The 23328-nt window shown below is 50.6% G+C and overlaps 1 protein-coding gene across 2 annotated transcripts in view; it reads right to left on the bottom strand.

The window, feature by feature from the left end:
- Positions 1-13499: 13499 nt before the first annotated feature.
- The window catches only part of BCL7A (BAF chromatin remodeling complex subunit BCL7A), a 40363-nt gene continuing 30534 nt past the window's right edge, over positions 13500-23328 (bottom strand). Inside the window, exons 5-6 of one of the 2 annotated variants that reach the window (XM_055236992.2) lie at positions 20555-20739; positions 13500-16450 (exon numbers count right to left, since the gene is read on the bottom strand). In XM_055236992.2, the coding sequence (XP_055092967.1) occupies positions 16379-16450; positions 20555-20739 (257 nt within the window). In that variant the 3' untranslated portion in view covers positions 13500-16378. The remainder of the gene's footprint in view (positions 16451-20554; positions 20740-23328) is intronic. The other variant, XM_055236993.2, reaches the window with a different exon arrangement.

Here is a 23328-nt window from a genome sequence, read left to right as displayed (position 1 = left end):
AGGTTTTGGTGAGCCGAGATCACGCCATTGCACTCCAGCCTGGGCAACAACAGCGAAACTCCATCTCAAAATAAATAAATAAATAAACTGAGGGTTTCTCCCAGAAAACTGCCAAAAAGACAAAGAGAAGTTGTGACATGGAGGATCCATCTAGATAGTTACAGAAAGAAAGAAGTAAACAAGAGAGGAAATAACCAAAGCAGCAATAAAAGAAAATTTCCCAGTGATACAAACACAAGCCTTTTTTTATTTTTATTTTATGAACCTCCTCTCGGTTCAAGCAATTCTCCTGCCTCAGCCTCCAGAGTAGCTGGGATTACAGGTGCCCGCCACCATGCCCAGCTAAATTTTGTATTTTTAGTAAAGACAGGGTTTCACTATGTTCACCAGGCTGGTCTGGAACTCCTGAACTTAAATTGTCTGCTTACCTTGGCCTCCCAAAGTGCTGGGATTACAGACACAAGCCACTGTGCCCAGCCAAGAGCTGCTTTAACCGGGGTGAGATGATGATATGGTTTAACTGGGGTGAGATGATGATATGATTTGGGTGTCCCCACCCAAATCTCATCTTGAATTCCCATGTGTTGCGGGAGGGACCTGGTGGAGGTAATTGAATCATGGGGGGCAGGCCTTTCCTGTGCTGTTCTAGTGATACTGAATAAGTCTCATGAGATCTGATGATTTTTAAAAAGGGGAGTTTCCCTGCACAAGCTCTCTTCTCTTGTCTGCGGCCATGTGAGATGTGTCTGTCACCTTCCACCATGATCGTGAGGCCTCCTCAGCCACGTGGAACTGTGAGTCCATTAAACCTCTTTCTTTTGTAAGTTGCTCAGGCTCGGGTATGCCTTTATCAGCAGTGTGAAAATGGACTAACACAGATGATTTCTCATTTAGTGTGTTGCTGTTTTGTTTGTTTTGAGACAGGGTCTTACTGTGTTGTCCAGGCCGGAGTGCAGTAATACAATCAAGGCTTACTGCATCCTTTACCTCCTGGACTCAAGTGATCCTCCCACTTCAGCCTCCAGAGTAGCCTGGACTACAGGCATGTGCCATTACACCTGGCCAATTTATTAATTTTTTGTAGAAACTGGGTCTCCCCATGTTGCCCAGGTTGGTCTTGAACTCCTGGGCTTAAGTGATCCTCCTGCCTCAGCCTCCCAGAGTGCTGGGATTACAGGTGTGAGCCATCACACCTGGCCTCATTGTAGTTTTTATTTGCATTACTCTGATGATCAGTGATGTTGAGCATCTTTTCATATACCTGTTTGCCATTTGTATCTCTTCTTTTGATAAATGTCTATTCAGTTCTTTTGCCCATTTTCAATCAGATGATTAGATTTTTTTCCTGTAGAGTTGTTTGACCTCCTTATATTGTCACCTCAATAAATTTTAGAGGATATAAGGTAAAATAGTCTTTTCATCCATAGGCCACATTTGAAAGAATTACTACTAGAGGTTGTTCTCTCCAAGAAGACAAAAATGAAATTCAAGTACGAGAACGATATGGAACACAAGAAACAGTGTAGCACAAAAAATAAAACTTAAAACTGGGTTTTTAAAGTTATGATTAAAAAAAGAGTTTTCGCCAGGTCCAGTGGCTCACGCCTGTAATCCTAGCACTTTGGGAGGCCAAGGCAGGTGGATCACCTGAGGTCAGGAGTTTGAGACCAGCCTGGCCAACATGGTGAAACCCCGTCTCTACTAAAAATACAAAAATTAGCCAGGCGTGGTGGTGTGTACCTGTAATCCCAGCTACTCGGGACACTGAGGCAAGAGAATGGCTTGAACCTGGGAGGCGGAGGTTGCAGTGAGCTGAAATCGCGCCTCTGCGCTCCAGCCTGGGTGACAGAGTAGGACTCCCTCTCAAAAAAAAAAACTATATATATATACCTCATTTCAGAAACATTTTTTAGAGGTCTCTCTTACTTTCTGTTACTTTTTAAAAAAATTTAGTGATAGCATCCTCTTCTTGTTTTATGTATGCAATATTGTCTCATCTCTCCCAGAAGAATATTTTGAGTTTATTTGAAGTTATCTTTTGCTCCCTGCATTGTTTATATTTCTTTTTTCTCTCTCTCTCTCTCTTTGAGTTTGTTTTGAACTCCCTCTTCATGTTGGAAGCTTTCCTCAGAAGTCTGGAAAGGGGCCCATGAGGATGACTGATAGGATCGGTGTGTACGGCAGGAGCATGGCCTGTCAGCGAGTAAGCCAGTGGGTGGCCAGGCAGCTCTTTGGTCAGAGGCTTCTAAATGTCAGTATCTGGAGGTCTTCTCTGTGGGTGGTTCTGATTGCCTGGGGGGACCTCCAACTGCCTTCTGGGAGTATGTATGTCTGGCTGCTCAGTTTCTGGAGCAAGGCCCGGGAAGAGAGCAGTCATTTTGCTGTTTGCTCTGCCCACTGCCACTAAATCTCTCTGCTCTCAGCCTCTGGCAACTCACTCCCTGCACTCAATGCCTGCCATCCCCAGTTCTGGAGCCTCTTTGATTTAATTTCTCCAGAAGCTAAACCTGGAGAGGGAGAGAGCTAGTCACCCAAGAGCACACAGGATGGGGGATGAGAACCCGGAGGTCTTACTGCTCCATATACAGACTTCGTTTTTAGTCCGCTCCCTATTGCAGCACTGAGGCCTCCAATTCCTGGGACTTTCTGGGATTCCAGGAGAGAACCGGCCTGCTTTTCTCTGGGATCTGCTTCTACAGGTTTGGAGCTACAGGTGTTGCCTTATTTCACTAAATATGGATTTTCTGCTTCTGTTTCTTGTTGTCTTTTACTTTGAGGGTGATTTAGGAGCAAAAGGGGTGACCATGTTTTTTTTTTTTTTTTTTTGAGATGGAGTCTGCTCTGTTGCCCAGGCTGGAGTGCAGTGGCCCAATCTTGGCTCACTGCAACCTCCACCTCCCCGGTTCACGCCATTCTCCTGCCTCAGCTTCCCATAGCTGGGATTACAAGCGCCTGCCACCACACCTGGCTAGTTTTTTTTTGTTTTTTTTTTTTTTTTTTTTTTGGGAGACGGAGTCTCGCTCTGTCACCCAGGCTGGAGTGCAGTGGCGCAGTCTCGGCTCACTGCAAGCTCCGCCTCCCGGGTTCACGCCATTCTCCTGTCTCAGCCTCTCCGAGTAGCTGGGACTACAGGCGCCCGCCACCACGCCCGGCTAATTTTTTTTTTGTATTTTTAGTAGAGACGGGGTTTCACCGTGGTCTCGATCTCCTGACCTTGTGATCCGCCCGCCTCGGCCTCCCAAAGTGCTGGGATTACAAGCGTGAGCCACCGCGCCCGGCCTAGTTTTTTATATTTTTAGTAGAGATGGGGTTTCACCACGTTAGCCAGGATAGTCTCAATCTCCTGACCTCGTGATCCACCCGCCTCAGCCTCCCAAAGTGCTGGGATTAGAGGCGTGAGCCACCGCGCCCAGCGGATGTTTTTTTTGAATGATTTGCTAACAGTGTAAAAATCATGACATTTCATATTATAAAGACATTAGAATGTTAGGATTGGCTGGGCGCCGGTGGCTCACGCCTATAATCCCAGCACTTTGGGAGGCCAAGGTGGGTGGATCATTTGAGGTCAGAAGTTCGAGATCAGCCTGGACAACATGGTGAAACCCCGTCTCTACTAAAAATACAAAAAGTAGCTGGGTGTGGTGGCCCATGCCTGTAGTCCCAGCTACTCGGGAGGCTGAGGCAGGAGAATCCCTTGAACCCGGGAGGCGGAGGTTGCAGTGAGCTGAGATCACGCCATTACACTTCAGCCTGGGTGACAGAACGACACTCCATCTCAAAAGAGAAAAGTTAGGATTTTCCTGAACTATCAGAACACCTGACAACACCAGGCCCTTATTTCCACATGTCAGCAGCTGGAGCTCAGGAGCAACTATCCTCTTTATTTTTATATTATTTAATTTTTTTCTAGAGACAGGGTCTCCCTATGTTGCCCAGGCTGGTCTTGAATTCCCAGGCTCTGGCCGGGTGCAGTGGCTCACGCCTGTAATTTCAGCACTTTGGGAGGCCGAGGAGGGCGGATCACAAGGTCAGGAGATCAAGACCATCCTGGCCAACACGGTGAAACCCCGTCTCTACTAAAAATACAAAAACTAGCCGGGCGTGATGGCACACGCTTGTAATCCCAGCTACTCGGGAGGCTGAGGCAGGAGAATCGCTTGAACCTGGGAGTTGGAGGTTGCAGTGAGCCGAGATCACCACTGCACTCCAGCCTGGCTGGCAACAGAATGAGATTCTGCCTCAAAAAAAAGAATTCCTGGGCTCAAGGCCTCCTCCTGCCTTGGCCTCCCAAAGTGCTGGGATTACAGGCATGAGCCACTGTGCACAGTCTGACTGTCCTCTTTATTCATTTATGTATTTATTTGTTTTGAAATGGAGTCCCACTCTGTTGCCCAGGCTGGAGTGCAGTGGCACAATCTCAGCTCACTGCAACCTCTACCTCCTGGGTTCAAGTAATTCTCCTGCCTCAGCCTCCCAAGTAGCTGGGACTATAGGCACATGCCACCATGCCCGGCTGATTTTTGTATTTTCAGTAGAGACGGGGTTTCGCCCTGTTGGCCAGGCTGGTCTTGAACTCCAGACCTCAATGATCCGCCTGCCTCAGCCTCCCAAAGTGCTGGGTTTACAGGCATGAGCCACTGCGCCTGGAAAAGTTCTTTTTAATGTACAGTTCCAGGAGTTTTGACAAACATATACAGTCAAGTGACCACTACCGCAATCAAGATATAGGACAGGGCCGGGCGCGGTGGCTCATGCCTGTAATCCCAGCACTTTGGGAGGCTGAAGCAGGTGGATCATTTGAGGTCAGGAGTTCAAGACCAGCCTGGCCAACATGGTGAAATACACGAATTAGCTAGGAGTGGTGGCATAAGCTTGTAATCCCAGCTACTTGGGAGGCTGAGGCAGAATTGCTTGAACCTGGGACACAGAGGTTGCAGTGAGCCAAGATTGCACCACTGCACTCCAGCCTGGGCGACAGAGTGAGACTCTGTCAAAAAAAAAAAAAAAAAAAGGCTGGGCGCGGTGGCTCACGCTTGTAATCCCAGCACTTTGGGAGGCCGAGGCGGGCGGATCACGAGGTCAGGAGATCGAGACCGCAGTGAAACCCCGTCTCTACTAAAAATACAGAAAAAAATTAGCCGGGCGTGGTGGCGGGCGCCTGTAGTCCCAGCTACTCGGAGAGGCTGAGGCAGGAGAATGGCATGAACCCGGGAGGCAGAGCTTGCAGTGAGCCGAGATCGGGCCACTGCACTCCAGCCTGGGTGCCAGAGCAAGACTGCGTCTCAAAAAAAAAAAAAAAAAAAAAAAAAAAAAGATATAGGACAGGACAGGCACAGTGGCTCACACTTGTAATCCCAGCACTTTGGGAGGCTGAGAGGGGAGGATCGCTGGAGCCCAGGAGTTAGAAACCAACCTGGGGAAGATGGCAAGATCCTGTTGGTATAAAAAAATTAAAAATTAGCCAGGGATGATGGCATGAGCCTGTGGTACCAGCCACTCAGGGGGCTGAGGCAGGAGAATCCCTTGAGCCCAGAAGTTTGAGGCTGCAGTGAGCTATGATCGTGCCATTACACTCCAGACTGGATGACAGAACAAGACCTTGTCTCTTAAAAAATATACACACATGCATATATATACATAGACACATATACAAACACACACACCCACACACACCAGTTCCAGTACCCATCGTCACCCGCAGTTCCCACTTGCCCTTTGTAGTCAATCCCTCTCTCCATTCTAGACCCTGGCAACTACCCATCTGTTTCTTGTTCTCATTGTTTTGCCTTTTCCGGAATAGAATCCTTCAAAAAGTAGCCTTGAGTGTGGCTTCTCTCACTTAGCATAATGCATCTGAGATTCTGCCCTGCTGCTGCATGTATCTGTGGCTCATTCCTTTTTATTGCTGTGTAGTATTTCATTTTATGAACGTACCACTGCGTGTTTATACATTTACCAGTTGAAGCCATTTTAGTTGTTTCTAGTTTTTGGTGGTTATGAATAAGACCAGTGTAAATATTCACATGCAGGTTTTTGCACTTTTTTAACATTTAGAGATAGGGTCTTGCTCTGTCGCCCAGGCTGGAGTGCAGTGGCATGATCACAGCTACCTGGGGGACTGAGGTGGGTGGATCACCTGAGCCCGGGAGGTTGAGGCTGCAGTGAGCCGTGATCACACCACTGCACTCCAGCCTGGCTGACAGAGCAAGGCCCTGTCTCAAAAAAAAAAAAAAAAAAAAAAAAAAAAGAGGAAAGTAAAGGAAAAAGAGGCTGGGTGTGGTGGCTCACACCTGTAATCCCAGCACTTTGGGAGGCCGAGATGGGCAGATTGCTTGAGGTCAGGAGTTCAAGACCAGCCTGGCCAACATGGCGAAACCCCATCTCTACCAAAAATACAAAAACCAGCTGGGCGTGCTGGAGCGTGCCTGTAATCCCAGGTTTTCAGGAGGCTGAGGCAGGAGAATCGCTTGAACCAGGGAGTCGGAGGTTGCAGTGAGCCGAGATCACACCACTGCACTCCAGCCTGGCAATAAGAGCGAGACTCCACCTTAAAAAAAAAAAAATTAGCTGGGCATGGTGGCGCATGCCCTATAATCCCAGCTACTCGGGAGGCTGAGGCAGAATTGCTTGAACCCAGGAGGCAGAGGTTGCAGTGAGCTGAGATCGCCCCACTGCACTCTAGCTTGGGCGACAATAGACTCCATCTCAAAAAAAAAAAAAAAAGAACAACGAAGAAAAAAAGAGAGTTCTTTATATGTTCTGGCTACAAGTCTTTCATCAGATACATGTTTTGCAAAGATCGTCTGGCAATCTGCTTGTTTTTTCAATCTCTTATCAATGTCTTTAGCAAAAAGCTTTGCCTAACCCCAAAGTCACGAAGATTTTCTCCTGTTTTCCCCTAGGAGTCTTAGTTTTATGTTTTACATTTTGGTCTATGATCTATTTTGAGTGAATTTTGTGATAAGGTGCAAGGTATAGGTTTAATATTTTTGCACACAGATGTCCAGTTATTCTAGCATCATATGTTGGATGTTTGCAGTTATTATTAACACTGTCAGTATTCTCAAGGCTCCTGGGCTCAGGGGTCAGCAACAGTACCTATGGCTCCAACTCTGCAGTTCAGTCGCCTGCCCCATATGCCCCCCAAACCTAACAGCTGAGGCCTGTTGCAGTCCTTTGCTTGCAGAAGACTTTGTTTCTGGTCTCTTTACCTCTTCTCTCTCTTCCTGAAATCTGCATAAAACAAACCATGAAAGGGCAGGGTGGCCTCGTGGTCTGGCAACGTCCCTTTGAAAATAAACAAGTGCAGAAACTGAAAGGCAGCAGCTACCTCTGGGGACTACTCGAGAAAGAGTTCAGGGCCGGTGCATCCGCCGCGCGTGGCTGTCTTACCCCAGCTGGGCGGCAGGTCGGATGTGGCAAAACCAAACAGGATCCCGATTGCTTCAGATGTCGCCTCTGGCCAGAGACCCCCGATGCCTCTGCAGCAAGCACCTAATTGTATTTATGGGGTGCAGGCAGAAGAGTTTCATGGCTGAACAGCCCTCAACAGTTTGTACAGCCTTCCTCAAAGGTCCAGATCTAACTGGTTCCCACACAACCCTGGGAGGTGGGCAGGTCAGGGACAGTTAACTTTATCTTACACATAAGAAAACTGAGGTACAGAAGGGTGAAGAAATAGATGGGTGTGGGTTTGGAATTTTTTTTTTTTTTGAGGTGGAATCTCACTTCATCACCCAGGCTGGAGTGCAGTGACGCAATCTCGGCTCACTGCAACCACCGTCTCCCAGGTTCAAGTGATTCTGCTGCCTCAGCCTCCTGAGTAGCTGGGATTACAGGTGCACACCACCATGCCTGGCCCTAACATTTTTTTTTTTTTTTTGAGACACAGTCTTGCTCTGTTGGCCCAGGCTGGAGTGCAGTGGCACAATCTCAGCTAACTGCAACCTCCGCCTCCCAAGTTAAAGCAATTCACCTGCCTCAGCCTCCCGAATAGCTGAGATTACAGGCGCCCACCATCACTCCTGGCTAATTTTTTCGTATTTTTAGTAGAGACGGAGTTTCACCATGTTGGCCAGGCTGGTCTCAAAGTCCTGACCTCAGATGATCCACCCACCTTGGCCTCCCAAAGTGCTGGGATTACAGGTGTACCATGCCCGGCCACTCGGCTAACTTTTGTATTTTGGTAGAGACAGAGTTTCACCACGTTGCCCAGGCTGGTTCTCAAACTCCTGACCTCAAGTGATCTGCCTGCCTCGGCCTCCCAAAGTGATGGATTTACAGGCAAAAAGAAGTTTTTTTTTTTTGGTCGGGGGGAAGGGGGTTAGGCAAAGCTTTTTGCTAAAGCTTTGCCTAACCCCAAAGTCACAAAGATTTTGCCAGGCCATTTTTTTTTTTTTTTTTTTTTTTTTGAGATAAGATCTTACTCTGTTGCCCAGGCTGGAGTGCAGCGGCACAATTTTGGCTTACTGCACTCTCCAACTCCTGGGCTCAAGCGATCCTTGCACCTCAGCCTCCTGGGTAGCTGGGACTAAAGGTGTGTATCACATGCTTGGCCAATTTTTAAATTTTTTGTAGAGATGGGGTTTGGCTATGTTGCCCAGGCTGGTCTTGAAATCCTGGCCTCAAGTGATCCTCCAGAATTCATAATTCTCCCCACCACCCCGGCTGGAAATATCTCAAATGTCCAAAGAATGGATAAGCACATTGTAGTACACTCATCCCATGGAATATTCTCCAGCAATGAGAATGAGTGACATACAATCTCACACAGCAGTACTGAATCTCACAAATACCATGATGAATGAAAGAAGCTACACACACAAGAGCACACACTACATCATTCTGTGTATGTAAAGCTAAAAAATAAGCCAAAGAAATCGATGCAGGTAGAAGTCAGGGTGTCGGCCACACTTAGAGGGGTAGTGACTAGACAGGGATAAGAAGGGAACTCGGGATTAGTGATACTCTGTTTATTGATCCAGATGCAAGTCACGCAGGTGTGTTCAGTGGGTGAAAAATCATTGAGCTATACCCTTACATGTTGATTAAATATTCAGGGCTGGGCACAGTGGCTCATGCCTGTAATCCCTGTAAATGCTTACGGAGGCCAAGGTAGGAGGATCACTTGAAGCCAGGAGTTCAACAGCAGCCTGGGCAACATGGTAGAATCCAGTCTTTACAAAAAAAAAAAAAAAAAAAAAGCCACGCATGGCGGCATGCACCTCTGTGGTTCCAGCTACTCGGGACCCTCACTCAGGGTCTCACTCTGTCACCCAGGCTGGAGTGCAGTGGCGCCATCAGGGTTCACTGCAGCCTTGACCTCCCAGGCTCAAGTGATTCTCCCACTCAGCCTTTCAAGTTAGCTGGGACCACAGGCCAATTTATGGGCTTACTGGGAAGTAACCCCATTGTAAATTGAAGAGCATCTGTATTCAACTCTGTTGTTGCATGGTGAAAGCAGCCAGGAACAATATGTAAATGAATGAGCATGGCTTGTTCCAATAAAATTTTATTTTAAAAAAATCGGGTGGGCTGGGCATAGTGGCTCAGGCCTGTAATCCTGGCACTTTGGGAGGCCAAGGCAGGCAGATCACCTGAGGTCAGGGGTTCAAGACCAGCCTGGCCAACATGGTGAAACCCTATCTCTACTAAAAATACAAAAATTAGCCGGGTGTGGTGGCAGGTACCTGTAATCCCAGCTACTCAGGAGGCTGAGGCAGGAGAATCGCTTGAACCCCGGAGGCGGAGGTTGCAGTGAGCTGAGATCATGCCATTGCACTCCAGCCTGGGTGACAAGAGGGAGACTTTGTCTCAAAATAAATAAATAAATAAAAATTAAAAAACAGGCAGGTAGTTAGCCAGATTTGCTGATTCCTGGTCTGCTGGAAGACAGGCTGGGTTCCGAAGTCTCCTTCACTGAGTCCCTGCAGGACCCTGTCCAAGTCACTTCCCTGGCCTGAGTTATCCTTTCTGTAAATCGGGAGGCTGATTCCCTGCTCTAACCCACCCTTCGGGGTTGCCAGGAGGTCAGATGAGCTCATCACAGAGGGAGCCCAGAGGGAGAAAAGAGCAGGATTAAGAGCCTCTTGAGGTTCTCTGATGCAAAGCAGATTGCTTTTTCTGCCTATGTCTGGAAAGAGAAAGCCATTGACCTCAAGTTGCCCAGTGCATCCATGGGTACCAGTGTCCCAGGGGCATCCCAGAGGGAGACAGGACCCACAGGCTTGGCAGTAGATCCTGGTCCTTGCCATCCCGAGGTCTCTCCCCAACCCCACCTGTGGAGAGAGAACAACAGTGAAAGAGAGACTGGAAAAGTGAGTCTCCAATAGGCTGTTCCTTTGAGCCCCTGGCCAGAAGCTACTTGGGTCTGCTTTAATGACTGAGCAGCCAGTGCCCAGGGCAGGGACGTGTTGTCTGACCTCCAGCCCTCTGCTCAGTCAGGCACGTCTCTCCTTCCTGTTCCCGGGTGGGCGCATCCCACAAGGCCTGACTCAGGCTGTGCCGCATCTGGAGCATGCTGTGCGGATGACTCCAGTGTCAATCACTTGAGTCTGAAGAGGCGGGTCTTCCGAGAGCAAAGTGTAACTGAGGGCAAACCCAAGGCAACCAGGGGAGGGCCACTCTTCCCTTCCCTGTGCCTGCTGCTCTCGGAACTGGTCTTCTAAAGCTAGAGGTGTGTGAGGATAATAACTATAAAATAGCAGTTAACATTTGAGATTCACCATGTGCCTGGGCCTGCCTTGAGCGCTTTACACGTATTCATTTAATCCTCACAACAACCCTGGTAGGCACTATTATTCTCCTCATTATACAGATGAGGAAACAGGGACCCAGAGAGGTTAAGATACTTGCCTGAGGTCACACTGCTCGGGAGTGGTGCAGCTCCGCATGTTGAGGACTACAGAAGGGGATGCCTCATTGGTCCAAAACAGGTCCATATGGAGGAGTGGGGGCTCACGTCGGGTAAGACCCAGTGAAAACTTGCCTAAACCATCAAGGGCATTTATTGGCTCACAAAATTGAGAGGTTCCGGGGGTTGTGCTGGCTTCAGGGCCGGCTGGGGCCAAGGCCCAAATGCTGCCCTTAGAAAGCACACACTCACCGTCTTTCAGCCCTTTCCTGTGATGGTTTCATTCTCAGGCTGATTCCTCCCCACGTGTAAGGAAAGATGGCCGCAGCCACCCCATTTGAGCAACTCCAGATGCTCCAGCAGAATTCTTTCCCACCAGTTCCCACCCAGGGCTGACTCTCATTGGGCCGCTATGGGCCACGTGCTCATCCCTGAGCCAATTGTGGTAGCCAGGAGGCGGGACCATGGTGATTGGATAGGACTGGGTCATATCACCACCCTGGGCTAGGTGCCTGCCCCACTTAAGGACGGGGAGGGAGGGCGACCCCTATGGGAAGAAGAGGGAAACAGAACTGGATAGACAAGGCCAATGGATGTCTAATCTGAGGCTCTGGAGGAAACATGCATTCTTCACCCAGAGGAGCGATAGAGGGAAGTTGGACTTGGCCTTTAGGGTCTGCAATCCATCCTCGGCCCCACCACAGACCTCTGTAACACTTGTTGCCTTAGCATGGCCTGGAACTTGGACCTGAGCCTTCTCTGTCTACCTCCCCCAGCTGATCCCTTCCCCACCCCACCTCCCTGACTACTGACCGCCTTCACATTGCCTGGGGCCACATAGGTCCTGTTGCCCACTGCTGGCCCCCTGCTTGGCCTATTGTTCCAGTTCCCTAGTTGCCTGGCTCCCACCTCCAGTCTGGTCTTTTCCAATCCATGCTATTCCTTGGCAACACCATCCCTAGTCCAGCAGAGCCTTGGCTCAGAAGCCTCCAGCCACTCCTTTGTGTCAAAAAGGAAAAACAAGCTGCTTAGCCCCAGGCCTGGTATTCCTCCAGTGTCCTAGGAGATTCCCTGACCCTTGCCATCAGAATGTCTGTATCCCCTAATTCCAAACTGTGGTCGGCATCATAAAGCACTGCGGCTCACTTACCTGCCTGGGGGTTAAGGGTCAAGTTTGAGTCATTGCTGCCTAGGGCCCAGCACAGCTCAACCAATGCCTGCAAAGCCTACATTTCTAGCTCCTGGGCATGAGACTGCTCCTTGATGAAGGGAGGTGGGAGAAGAAGTTAGGCGGCTCCAGTGAGAGACACAGAGGAAGTTCCACAGAATGACCGTGAGACAGTGATCTAGGCGGGTGGAGACAAGGGAGGCAGGTGGAAAGGGCAGAAGGCTTAGAGAGAGGAGGGAGGGACACCGATCCAGAGAGCGAGAGCTGGGAACAGACACGCAGGGAAGGCAGAAAGGAAGCGCGGGAACGTGTGCCAGCTCAGGCATTTTTTTCCTTAAGCAAACAAGGCCTCTATGATTTGTGTTTTGTCAAGCTGAACTTTCCATATCAGGAGTTTATTTAGCTGAGCAGCCAATTCTGGTAAAAACACTGGAACATGTTAAAAAGCAACGGGTAGGAAGGAGAGTCAGACAGAACAAACAGGAGAGAGCATCTGCCTGCAGCCGGTCCACGCAGTGCAGCTTGGCCTAGACCCGCTGACACAGCACCCCCACCCCTGCCAGCTCTCTTTAGGGGCTGACCCAAGGGCCGGGTGAGGCTGGACAGAGGTGGGGAAGTCAGCTTGGGGGAAGGAGTCTGGGCTGAAAGGGTCACGGCCCTGGGAAAGGTCTGATTCCAGCCCGACCATGTAAGTCACTAAAGGCCGTTAGGACAAGTCAAGCTGAGGTTGCAGTCCACCCATGCACTAACGCCCCTGAGTCCCTACCACAATCCAGATCCCCCTCAGAGACAGGGAAGCTGAAAACATGTCCCTGCTGGAACCCAGGCCTCGGGGTAGCCGGATCAAGTGTGGCTTTTTTTTTTTTTTTTTTTTGAGAGAGTCTCACTCTGTTGCACCCAGGCTGGAGTGCAGTGGCGTGATCTCAGCTCACTGCAACCTCCACCTCCCAGGTTCAAGCCATTCTCCTGCCTTGGCCTCCCAACTAGCTGGATTACAGGTGCGTGCCACCACACCTGGCTAATTTTTGTATTTTTAGTAGACACGGGGTTTCACCATGTTGCCCAGGCTGGTCTCGAATTCCTGACCTCAGGTGATCGCCCTTCTCGGCATCCCAAAGTGCTGGGATTACAGGCATGAGCCACCACCCCTGGCCTCAGGTGTGGCTTTCAACCTGGGGGCCTGACCGGGCATGAGAGCCCTGTAGGGGACTGTCCTGCTGTCTTCTCACCTGCACAAGGTGGCTGACAATACTTGCCCACAGAAAGGAGCAACTAGTGGCTTGCCTGGCATCCAGCTGGTGCTTAATAATGGCAGCTCTTATGACTGTGGAAGGCAACAGCTCCTGTGTGCAAGGAACTTGTGTGTCTTGTAGAATCAGGGCCACACGGCCATGCAAGAGAGGCTGGAGCAGCTGGAGAGGGACACCGTCACCATTAATCTGACTTTACTTACTTAAAATGCGACAAAACCACAAGGTATTCATGATTTGAAATTTTTATTTTCTGAAATGAAACCATTGTACATTGTACAAACCATATCTACTGATGGAATAAATAAGTGAAAAATTATACTGCTGTACAACACACCAAAAAAAAAAAAAAAGTCTTGAAAGGGGAAAAAAATTAGGTAACGGTGAAAAAAGGTCTTTATGCCTCTAACTAGGTTCTTGGCGATAATGAACATTCCAAACCATGACACCGTTTGCTAATGGGAGGTCACCACCCTAGAGGAATCGGTCCACAGCCTTCCGGGTTGGGGGTGTTAAGTGCCAGCACTTTGTGGAATGTGTAGCCGCAGCTTCCCCGACTTCACGTTTTGGGGGGAATTAGGTTTGCCCTGGGAGCCCTTGAGGCCACGGGGCCTGATGTCCACGGAAGGCTTTTGCTCGGGATCCCCCGCCCCCTGGCTCGAAGCTGAAAGGTCTTAGATTCTGTGGTGGGGGGAGGGCGAGGGGTGCAGGGTGGGTGGGGGGGCAGCGGCTCGAGGAGCGACTGCGCCAGGGAAGGAAGCACATCGGATTTTTGCAGTCTCGTCATTCTGCGTGGAAGGCCTTCTTGGCCAGCGTGGAGTGCAGGGCTGCTGGCGCTTTGCCTGGTGTGGCCGTGGCGGGGCCCATTCGCCGGCCCATTCCTACCTTCAGGCACTTCAGAGAAATACTAGTGACAGCCTTGGGACGGTGAACGTCGTCTGAGTCCTCACCTGCGCCAATTCCCCTTGCCTGTCCAGAGAGGCTGCGGCCAACGGCAGGGTCACCTATGCCTCTCTGTTTCTGTGGATGTGTGTGTTTCATTCTCCTTCAGCTGTCTTGGTTGTAGCCTCTCGTTTCCCAAAAAAAGAAAAGGAAATAATATCCAAATTCATCTCTCACCAAGATGGAGTTTCGCTGCAAAGAAAAATCTGACTCTAACTCTACGGGATCTGGAGGTAACGCCGCCTTGAGATGCGTGGAGAGGAACCGCATCAGGTAGGTTCTGCGCCAGGACGCAGGACACAGTTCTCAACAAAACTGACTGCCTAAGGGGCAAAATTGATAAGTACAAGGATTTTTTTTTTTTTTTTTAAGACAGAAACCTTTCAGCATTGCTAACTTCAACATTAAGATTTTCAAAGTTGTGTTGTTTTTTTTTTCCCTTATTTCAGGAGACATTTTGCATGAGGTATTTGAAATTCAGGAACATTTTGATTCTTCTTGAAGTGCAGGAAATAGACAGGATCCCTTAAAAAAAAATAAGAGCCTCACCCTCAGAAACTTAGAAAATGGAATCCAGCAGACACTTCCCATGATGGTCAGGAGAAAGATCCACACGTCAAAGGTGGTACCTGAATATGCACCAATTAGCCCCCCCAAAAAAACAACAAAACCCGTGACCCCCACCCCCCCAGTAACACACAACTCAAAGGGAGTCAGAACTCCAGTGCAGTAAAGAAAGCTTAGGAAAAGGTTTAAGGTCTGAGGAGTTCATATATTAATTAAGAGCAAACCAGGCCTCAGAACCAAACGATTAGGCAGTTCGTCCAAGGGGGCGTCTCCATTCAGTGAGAGGAAGCTGTTCAGCGCAGGTGCGGGATGGGAGGGAGGGGAGATTGTGTCTCTCCTTTCTGGAGAGTGTGCAAATCTTTCCAATTCCTCGACGCCTTGTTTGTGGCCTTCGAGGCCCAGCCATCAAGGCCCACTCCCCGGTGGGGACAGACGGTACGTTCTGGGGACGAGACACGGTCCAGCTGTTGGCTCTGAGAGTCAGAATAGCCTGCGAATAGGAAAGCACGTGGATTCTGACCACTGCGATCCTGCCTCTCCGGGGCACAGGCTGGGGCGTCGGGGGAGGCAAAGGGCAGCAGGTGACCGTGGATTTGAAATCCAAGCGACGTCCTATGAGAGAAAGTTCAGCACCAGCTAATCCTGCCGCCGGCTCCCAGCCTCCCCGGCCCACTCGGTGCCTTAAGGAGACAGCCTTGCAGTCAGCCAGAGAAGCCATTTCGTATTCGGAGGTCTGGGAGAAAGCAGTGATGGGGGTGGTGGTGTGGGGGGCAACAGAGAGGAAGTGCCAGAAAATTCCAAGGGCTTTGCACGTCCATCTGGACCATGGTGGGCTTGGAGACGCCCAGTCCTAAATGCCCCAAGGAGGGGAGAGCACAGCGAGTGCCCAGCCTGATCCAAGGGGCCGAGCCCTTGGGGACTGTGCCCCAACACCTGGGCGTCCTTGGGCCCTGGTGCCTGGTGCTTGGGGCGTGCCTAAGGTCCCCCGCACCTGCAAACCAGGTGGGCTAAGGAGCTCCTTCACTCCACCCTGCCTGCTCCAATGAAGTCCTAGGGCAGGGAGGAGAGCGGTGAGTAGGATGGCAGCCGCTGCCCGAACCAAACCAAGAGGGCACTTTGCAGAGGGGGATGTAAGAACCACCAGGATACATGCCAGAGGTCACCTCAAGGGCACAAGGCACAAAAAAAGAAAGCGGAAGGAATCGGTTGAACAGTGGAAAGCCCCGCCGAAAAGCGTTCCTGATCGGTACCACCCTCCGATAGCTTATATCGTTACATAGAGAAGTGGGGGAAAAAACACAGCAGCAACACAAATGGAATCCTGGCTTCCGAGACAGTGTGCAGACACTCCTGAGCTGCCAGCCCCGCCTGCCTCCCCAAGGACAGTCCCTTAAAGGTTTGAGTGTTTTGCTTCACAGCAGAGTTCTTCAGTGTCTGAGAAGTGACGCCGTTCTGGGTCTTCTTGGATTTGCACTTGGTAAACTTGAAACGTTAGTAGTTCTGTTCGCACCCAAGAGGAATCGCTGGGGCAAAGTTGCTCTAGAATTAATTGCTGATGTACCTTCCATGGAACATGGATCGGAGGCTTTAAAGCATCGTCTACATCTCTTCGGAGTTTTGTTGAGAGGCCTCCAGTTTCATCTTTTTAGAGGGTGGCACTCCTTCCAAATCCTTGGGGAGAGAAGAAAAGGGGAACACGGGTTAATGGGCCAGGAGAGCAAGTTAGGCCGGGCGTGAGGCTGAAGGTCAGCCCAGGAAGGAACCGAGGAGGGGCAGCTTTGTGGTGCAGACCAGCAGTTCCAGACCCGAGGCCCAAGCGTGGACTCCAGAGAGTTCGAGGACCTATGGAGACCCTCACACCCGAACTCTTCCTGGAGCTATGGAGTGCGGTGTCCCCTGGCCCCTGCCTGGCCCTATCACATGCCAATGGCTGGTAACTCAGGAGCACCTCCTACACTGCTGCCTTGGATCCTAGGCTCTCCCCACCCATTCAGACTGGACCAGGAGTTGCTGTTATCAATCTTCCCATCTGTAATTAATTGCTAGGGTGATTACTTGTGATTATTGTTTCAAGTTCACCTTTCCAAGTTCTTTTTCTTGTTGTTGAGATGGAGTCTCACTCTGTCGCCAGGCTGGAGTGGAGTGGCGCAATCTCGGCTCACTGCACCCTCCGCCTCCTGGGTTCAAGTGATTCTCCTGCCTCAGCCTCCCAAGTAGCTGTGATTACAGTCATGCGCCACCATGCCCGGCTAATTTTTGTATTTTTAGTAGACAGGGTTTCACCATGTGGGCCAGGCTGGTCTCAAACTCCTGACCTCAGGTTATCTGCCCACCTTGTCCTCCCAGAGTGCTGGGATTACAGGGGCGCACCACCACGCCTGGCCAATTTTTTGCATTTTTGGTAGAGACAGGGTTTCACCATGTCTCCATGTTTCACCATGTTGGCCAGGCTCGTCTCAAACTCCTGACCTCAGGTGATGCGCCCGCCTCACCTTCCCAGAGTGCTGGGATTACAGGCGTGAGCCACCGCACTGGCTTTTCCAAGTTCTTTTTACAATTTTTTTAGAGACAGAGTCTTGCTTTGCTGCTCAGGCTGGGGTGTAGTGGTCATCATAGCTCACTGCAGCCTCGACTTCCTGGGCTCAAAGGATCCCCCTGCCTCAGCCTCCTGAGTAGCTGGGACTACATGCATGTGCCACTATGCCCGGATAATTTTTTTTTTTAAGTTTTTTGTAGAGATGGGGTCTTGCTATGCTGCCCAGGCTGGTCTTGAACTCCTGGGCTCAAGGGATCCTCCTGCCTCAGCCTCCCAAACTGCTTGGATTACAGATGTGAGCCCTGATGCCTGGCAATCTCTGCAAGTTCTAGGTCATCTCCCAGAGGCCCAGACCCACTCTGCCATATAGACTCCTGCTCCTGCAGGGCTGGGTACAGTGCCTGGTCTGGGCTGGACTCTCAGCATTTGCTGGGTATACACACATATGTGCGTGTGTGTTTCTGGGGGAAAGGGTCTGTAGTTGTCACTGAATTCCCAAGAAACCCAGGACCCCAGAAAAGGTTTAACACTCACTCATCCATCACACAATTGTCTTGGGCCTCTCAAACCTAACCTGTCACCTGAGACCAAACTCCTGACCGCAGCCATCCTAACTGGTGCTCCCCATCAGCCTGGGAGAAAGCCCCAGGCCTGGACACCCCCTGAAGCCCCCTCTCCACCCACACTCCCCGCCCACCCGGCCTCTGGCCTGGCTGATGGAGCAGCCTCCTGTGGCCAACAGCATGGCCCCAGCAACCTTCCTCCAATAGAAACCACAACTTACAAATACAAAGCATTCCACAACTTTCCTACTGACTTCTGAACAAACCCAGCTCGTCACCAGGACTGAGAAGGCCCTAGTGACCAGCCTGGCCCACTTCTTCCCTCATCAGGCCATTCTCTTCCTCACCCACCAGGTTCTGGCCTCCCTGGCCACCCTGGCCTCTCTTTCATTCTTCAAGCTGGCTCCTGTCTTGAGGTCTCTGCATCTTGGTCTGCCCCTGCCTGGAGAGCTCACCGTCCCAGCCTGGGCCCGCTTCATGTCCAGCTCACAGCCAGCCTCTCCCTGCTGACACCAGCCACAGCACCCTCTACCCATGGCCTGTTCTGCTTCTTCACATGACCCTGTTTCACTCTCTCACGGCACTTAGTGGGACTCTGTGACCTACTTGTGTCTGCTTATCCTGAGCCCATTGTCAGCCCCACTGTGGCAGGGAGGGACTAGGTATAGCCCCTGGTCCATGGTAGGTTCTCAGAGATAAATGTTGCAGAGGAGAGGCCTCGAGTAGAACATGCAGTGGACTTGCAGAGATGGTGACGTGAGCCCCTTCTGGGGGACCCTGGGAACAGGGATCACAGGGAGTCAGGAAGGCTGCCTTTCTGTCCTCTCTCTCCTTTTTTCTGTGTTTATTTTTTTGAGACAGGGTCTTGCTCTGTCACCCAGGCTGGAGGGCAGTGGTATGATCATAGCCCACTGCAGCCTTGAACTCTCAGGCTCAAGCAATCCTCCTGCCTCAGCCTCGAGTAGCTGGGACTATAGGCGCGCACCACCACAACTGGCTAATTTTCTTTTTCTTTTTTTTGGAGAGACGGGGGTCTTGCTATGTTGCCCAGGCTGGTCTCGAACTCCTGGCCTCAAGTGATCCACCTGCCTCAGCCTCCCAAAGTGCTGGGCTTACAAATGTGAGCCATTGCACCCGGCCAAAAACGTATTGCTTGAAATGTCAGGCTGTCTGCATTACTGGAGTACATCCTCCATGTCACTCACACACCTAGCTCTGTGGACAGTATGTGTGTCGGTGTGCCTGTGAAAATGGTGGAAGAGGCCCAATTTTAGGTCTGGGTCTCCTGGAAGGAAGAATGGGGGGTAGTGGGGGCGATGTGAGAATGGGGGACTCCTGGCATTTCCAGGTACTGCGGGGGAGCACTGGATACTCTCAGGGTATGGATCAAAGTTTCAAGCTGAGCTTTTCTTCTCTGAGCTCAAGAGGCCCGGAGATCCCAGCCGACAACCTTGGTCTTAATATAAATCACCAGGCTTTGGTTTCTACTGTTTTTAACCAGATGGGCTCATGCTACGCCTGCGGATCTGCAGCTTGCTTTTCTCACTGCACACTGCAAGAATGTTTATTAGAACCTGGAAGGCACAACCATGCTCTTCTAAATGGCTGCGCCCTAGTCTGTCTCAGACAAGACCCCAGATTTCCCTAAGCAGCCCCTTTGCTCTAGGGCATGTGGAGGGGGTTCCACGGGGTGAGTTCCTGGAAAGGGAGCTGCCAATCAAAGGGTTTAAAGATTCTGAAGTTGCCGGGCGCAGTGGCTCACACCTGTAATCCCAGCACTTTGGGAGGCTGAGGGAGTGGATCATTTGAGGTCAGGAATTTGAGATCAGCCTGGCCAACATGGTGAAACCCATCTCTACTAAAAATACAAAAATCAGCCGGGCATAGTGGTAGGCACCTGTAATCCCAGCTACTTGGGAGGCTGAGGCAGGATAATTGCTTGAACCCAGGAGGTAGTGGTTGGAGTGAGCCAGGATCATGCCACTGCACTCCAGCCTGGGTGACAAAGTGAGACTCTGTCTGGAAGGAAAAAAAAAGTCTAGAGGATTTACAGTGAAAAATCCTAATAGTGGTCATGGCCAATGACACTTCTGCACTTCTGCATCTTGTGTCCGCTCCGTGCTAAGTGTTTTACTCACGTTCTCCCATCGAATCCTCACGGTGGCCCTAAGACAGTTCTGTGATCCCATTTTGGGAGCTGGGATTCAAACTTGGGCCCGACTCTGGAAGGTTTGCTCCTAACCACCGAGCCCCACTGCACCTGTGCTGACTCATTCAGACCAGATTCCAAGAGAGTGATGCCCTGGAGAGGGGCCCACGCAGTACAAGTGGGGCCAGCGGCAGTGCTCCGTCGGAGGCCCCACCACTTAGGTTTCTGAAGTCTTGTCTTCCCAGCTCTAAAGCTCACCGATCTGGGGATCGCTGAGATGAGGCAATGCTTTTGTGAACCTGAACAGACAAAACGCAGCAGCCGAGGCTAGGTTCAAGGTCCCTTCATCCTCCTCTGACCCAGAGGCTCCTTGAGGGCAGAGGCCACAATCTCATTATCCCTCGGCCCCAGAGCCCAAGGCAGAGCCCAGGACTGTGTTCATGGACATCGCCCGATGGACAAATGACAGTTCCAATGGTCCAACGACAAAACAACAAAACACAATGACGAAACACCTTTCAACGTACCCCCGACAACCCAATGGGCTCCCGGCCGATCTGGCTGCCCCTCTGAGACCTCGAGCGAGGTACCTGAGAGATTGCAGACGTCTCTGCAACCAGACCCGAGTCTCCAGACGGCTGCCGATCTACTTTCTCTGAGCTGTTCATCGAATGTTCCATCGAGGACTGTGAGTTCTGCTCATCAGAAGCATCTGAGGGAAGAGCAAGACAACAGGAGCTGTTTTCAGACACGTGAGAGGCGGGGCCGGTTGAGCCAAATACTAAAAATACCTTGAATCGGGTAGTTTTGGGGCCAGTGGTCTTTGAAGGCTACAATGAGCTGGGGGGCTGGAGGGCTGGGGAGTCTCCTGTTGATTTTTCAGTGGCACTGTTTCCAGCAGCCAGGCCACACACGGACCCTGGTGTCTGCAACCCTCTCCTGCACACTTAGCTGCTGAGGGCCCTGGGAGGCGACTGGAGGAGGCTGCAGTCTCCGTGCTGCGTGCACCCAGCACCCCCTGGCGGCCGCAGGGCGCACCAACAATCATGGCTGTCAATTCCTCTCTCCCGCAGCTAAGGTGGCTTCGTCCTCCTCCTTTAAAGAGCCTGCCTTCTCCTCCTGGGGAACATCAGAGGTAACTAACCTTTTGTAAACATTTCTCTTAATAATATGGGTATTTGGCCGGGCACGGTGGCTCACGCCTGTAATCCCCGCACTTTGGGAGGCCGAGGAGGGCGGATCACGAGGTCAGAAGATCGAGACTATCCTGGCTAACACGGTGAAACTCCGCCTCTATTAAAAATACAAAAAATTAGCCGGGTGTGGTGGCGGCGGGCGCCTGTAGTCCCAGCTACTCGGGAGGCTGAGGCAGGAGGATGGCGTGAACCCGGGAGGCGGAGGTTGTAGTGAGCCGAGATCGCGCCACTTGGAGTGCCCAAGCACTCCAGCTTGGGCAACAGAGCGAAATATCGTCTCAAAATAATAATAATAATAATAATAATAATAATAATAATAAGGGTATTTTTCCGATTGCCAGAGCAATGACTGATCATTGCAGGAAACAGAAAAGTACAGAAAAAAATAAAGTTAAAAATCACCTGTCACCACCCAGGGTGACCACCCCACTAATGCTTTAGAGGATTAATTCCGATCTTTCCAGTTTTCCCTCCCTCCATGCATACAAATTTTCTCCTCTTCCCAAACGGCGGTCACATGGTATTTCGGAGGAGTTCTTCATGTCTTTAAAGATTCTTTAAATATCAGAGCTTACAAGATGGCTGCACACCATTCCATCAAGCAATTGCCTGTAGAATGAACCCAGTTATTCGGGTGATTTCTCATGCCTGTTTTCCTGCTGCTCCACCCCAAGTTTCTTTAGCAGAAGGAAGGTGCAGGCTGGATGGGGTGGGGGGTGGGTGCAGCTTGGGAGGAGGCAGTGGCGGCAGTGCTTTTTCCTAAAGCTTACTGGGCACAGAGCCAGACACTTGTGAAGGGGCAGCAAAAATCCTACCCAAGGCCCTGACACCATGGTACCCTCATGTTAAAAAACACACACTAAACGAATCCTAGAGAATGCCTGTGCAACCAAGACTTCCTTGCTGGGGTTTCTGAGGCAAGGAGTAACAAAGGGGAAAATAACCCATGCTTAAATTTAAAAGCAAGCAGACAGGATGGGAAGAAGGAGATAGTGCAGTGCCTAGGACAGGCCGGGGCACAGAGAGTGGGGGAACAGGACAGCAAGACCCTCCTTCCCAGGGAGTCTAAGCAGGGTTGACACTGTTACTCCTCAGACTAGGAGCCCTGGCCGGGTGCGGTGGCTCACGCCTATAATCCTACCACTTTGGGAGGCCAAGGCAGGCAGATCACTTGAAGTCAGGAGTTCAAGACCAGCCTGGCCAACATGGTGAAACTCCATCTCTACTAAAAATACAAAAATTAGCCAGGCGTGGTGGTGCATGCCTGTAATCCCAGTTACTCGGAGGCTGAGGTAGGAGAATCATTTGAACCCGGGACCACCTCCTGGGTTGGGAGCCAATATCGCGCCACTGCACTCCAGCCTGGGAGACAGAGTAAGACTCTGTCTCAAAAAAACGACAACAACAACAACAACAACAACAGGCTGGGCATGGTGGCTCACGCCTGTAATCCCAGCATTTGGGAGGCTGAGGTGGGTGGATCAGCTGAGGTCAGGAGTTTGAGACCAGCCTGGCCAACATGGCAAAACCCCGTCTACTAAAAAAATACAAAAATAAGCCAGGTGTGGTGTCGTGCACCTGTAATCCCAGCTACTTGGGAGGCTGAGGCAGGAGAATCCCATAAACCCAGGAGGCAGAGGTTGCAGTGAGACAAGATCATGCCACTGCACTCCAGCCTGGGTGACAGAGTGAGACTCTGTCTCCAAAACAAAACAAAACAAAAAACAAAACCACAAAAAACAAAACAAACAAAAAAACAAAAAGAAAACATCATGCTGAGTGAGAAGAAGTCAGACACAAAAGGCCACAGAGTATATGATTCCATTTATATGGAAAGTCCAGAATAGGCAAACCCATGGAGACAGAAAGTTTCGTGGTTGACCCGGGCAGGGACCCAGTGTTGCTGGGGAAGGGAGAAGTGGAGAACAATTGCGGCTGGGTGCAAGGTTTCTTTCTGGGGTGATTAAAATGTTTTGGAACCAGATAGAAGTGGTGGTTGCACAACCGTGTGAGTGTACTGTCAGTGAATTATTCACTTAACCTGGTTAATTTTATGTGAATTTCATCTCAATAAAAAGAAAAATCGGCCAGATGTAGTTGCTCAC

The sequence above is a fragment of the Symphalangus syndactylus genome, chromosome 13 (genome assembly GCF_028878055.3).
Source record: "Symphalangus syndactylus isolate Jambi chromosome 13, NHGRI_mSymSyn1-v2.1_pri, whole genome shotgun sequence".
NCBI classification, from domain to species: Eukaryota; Metazoa; Chordata; class Mammalia; order Primates; family Hylobatidae; genus Symphalangus; species Symphalangus syndactylus.
This window is presented reverse-complemented; position numbering and strand designations above follow the sequence as displayed.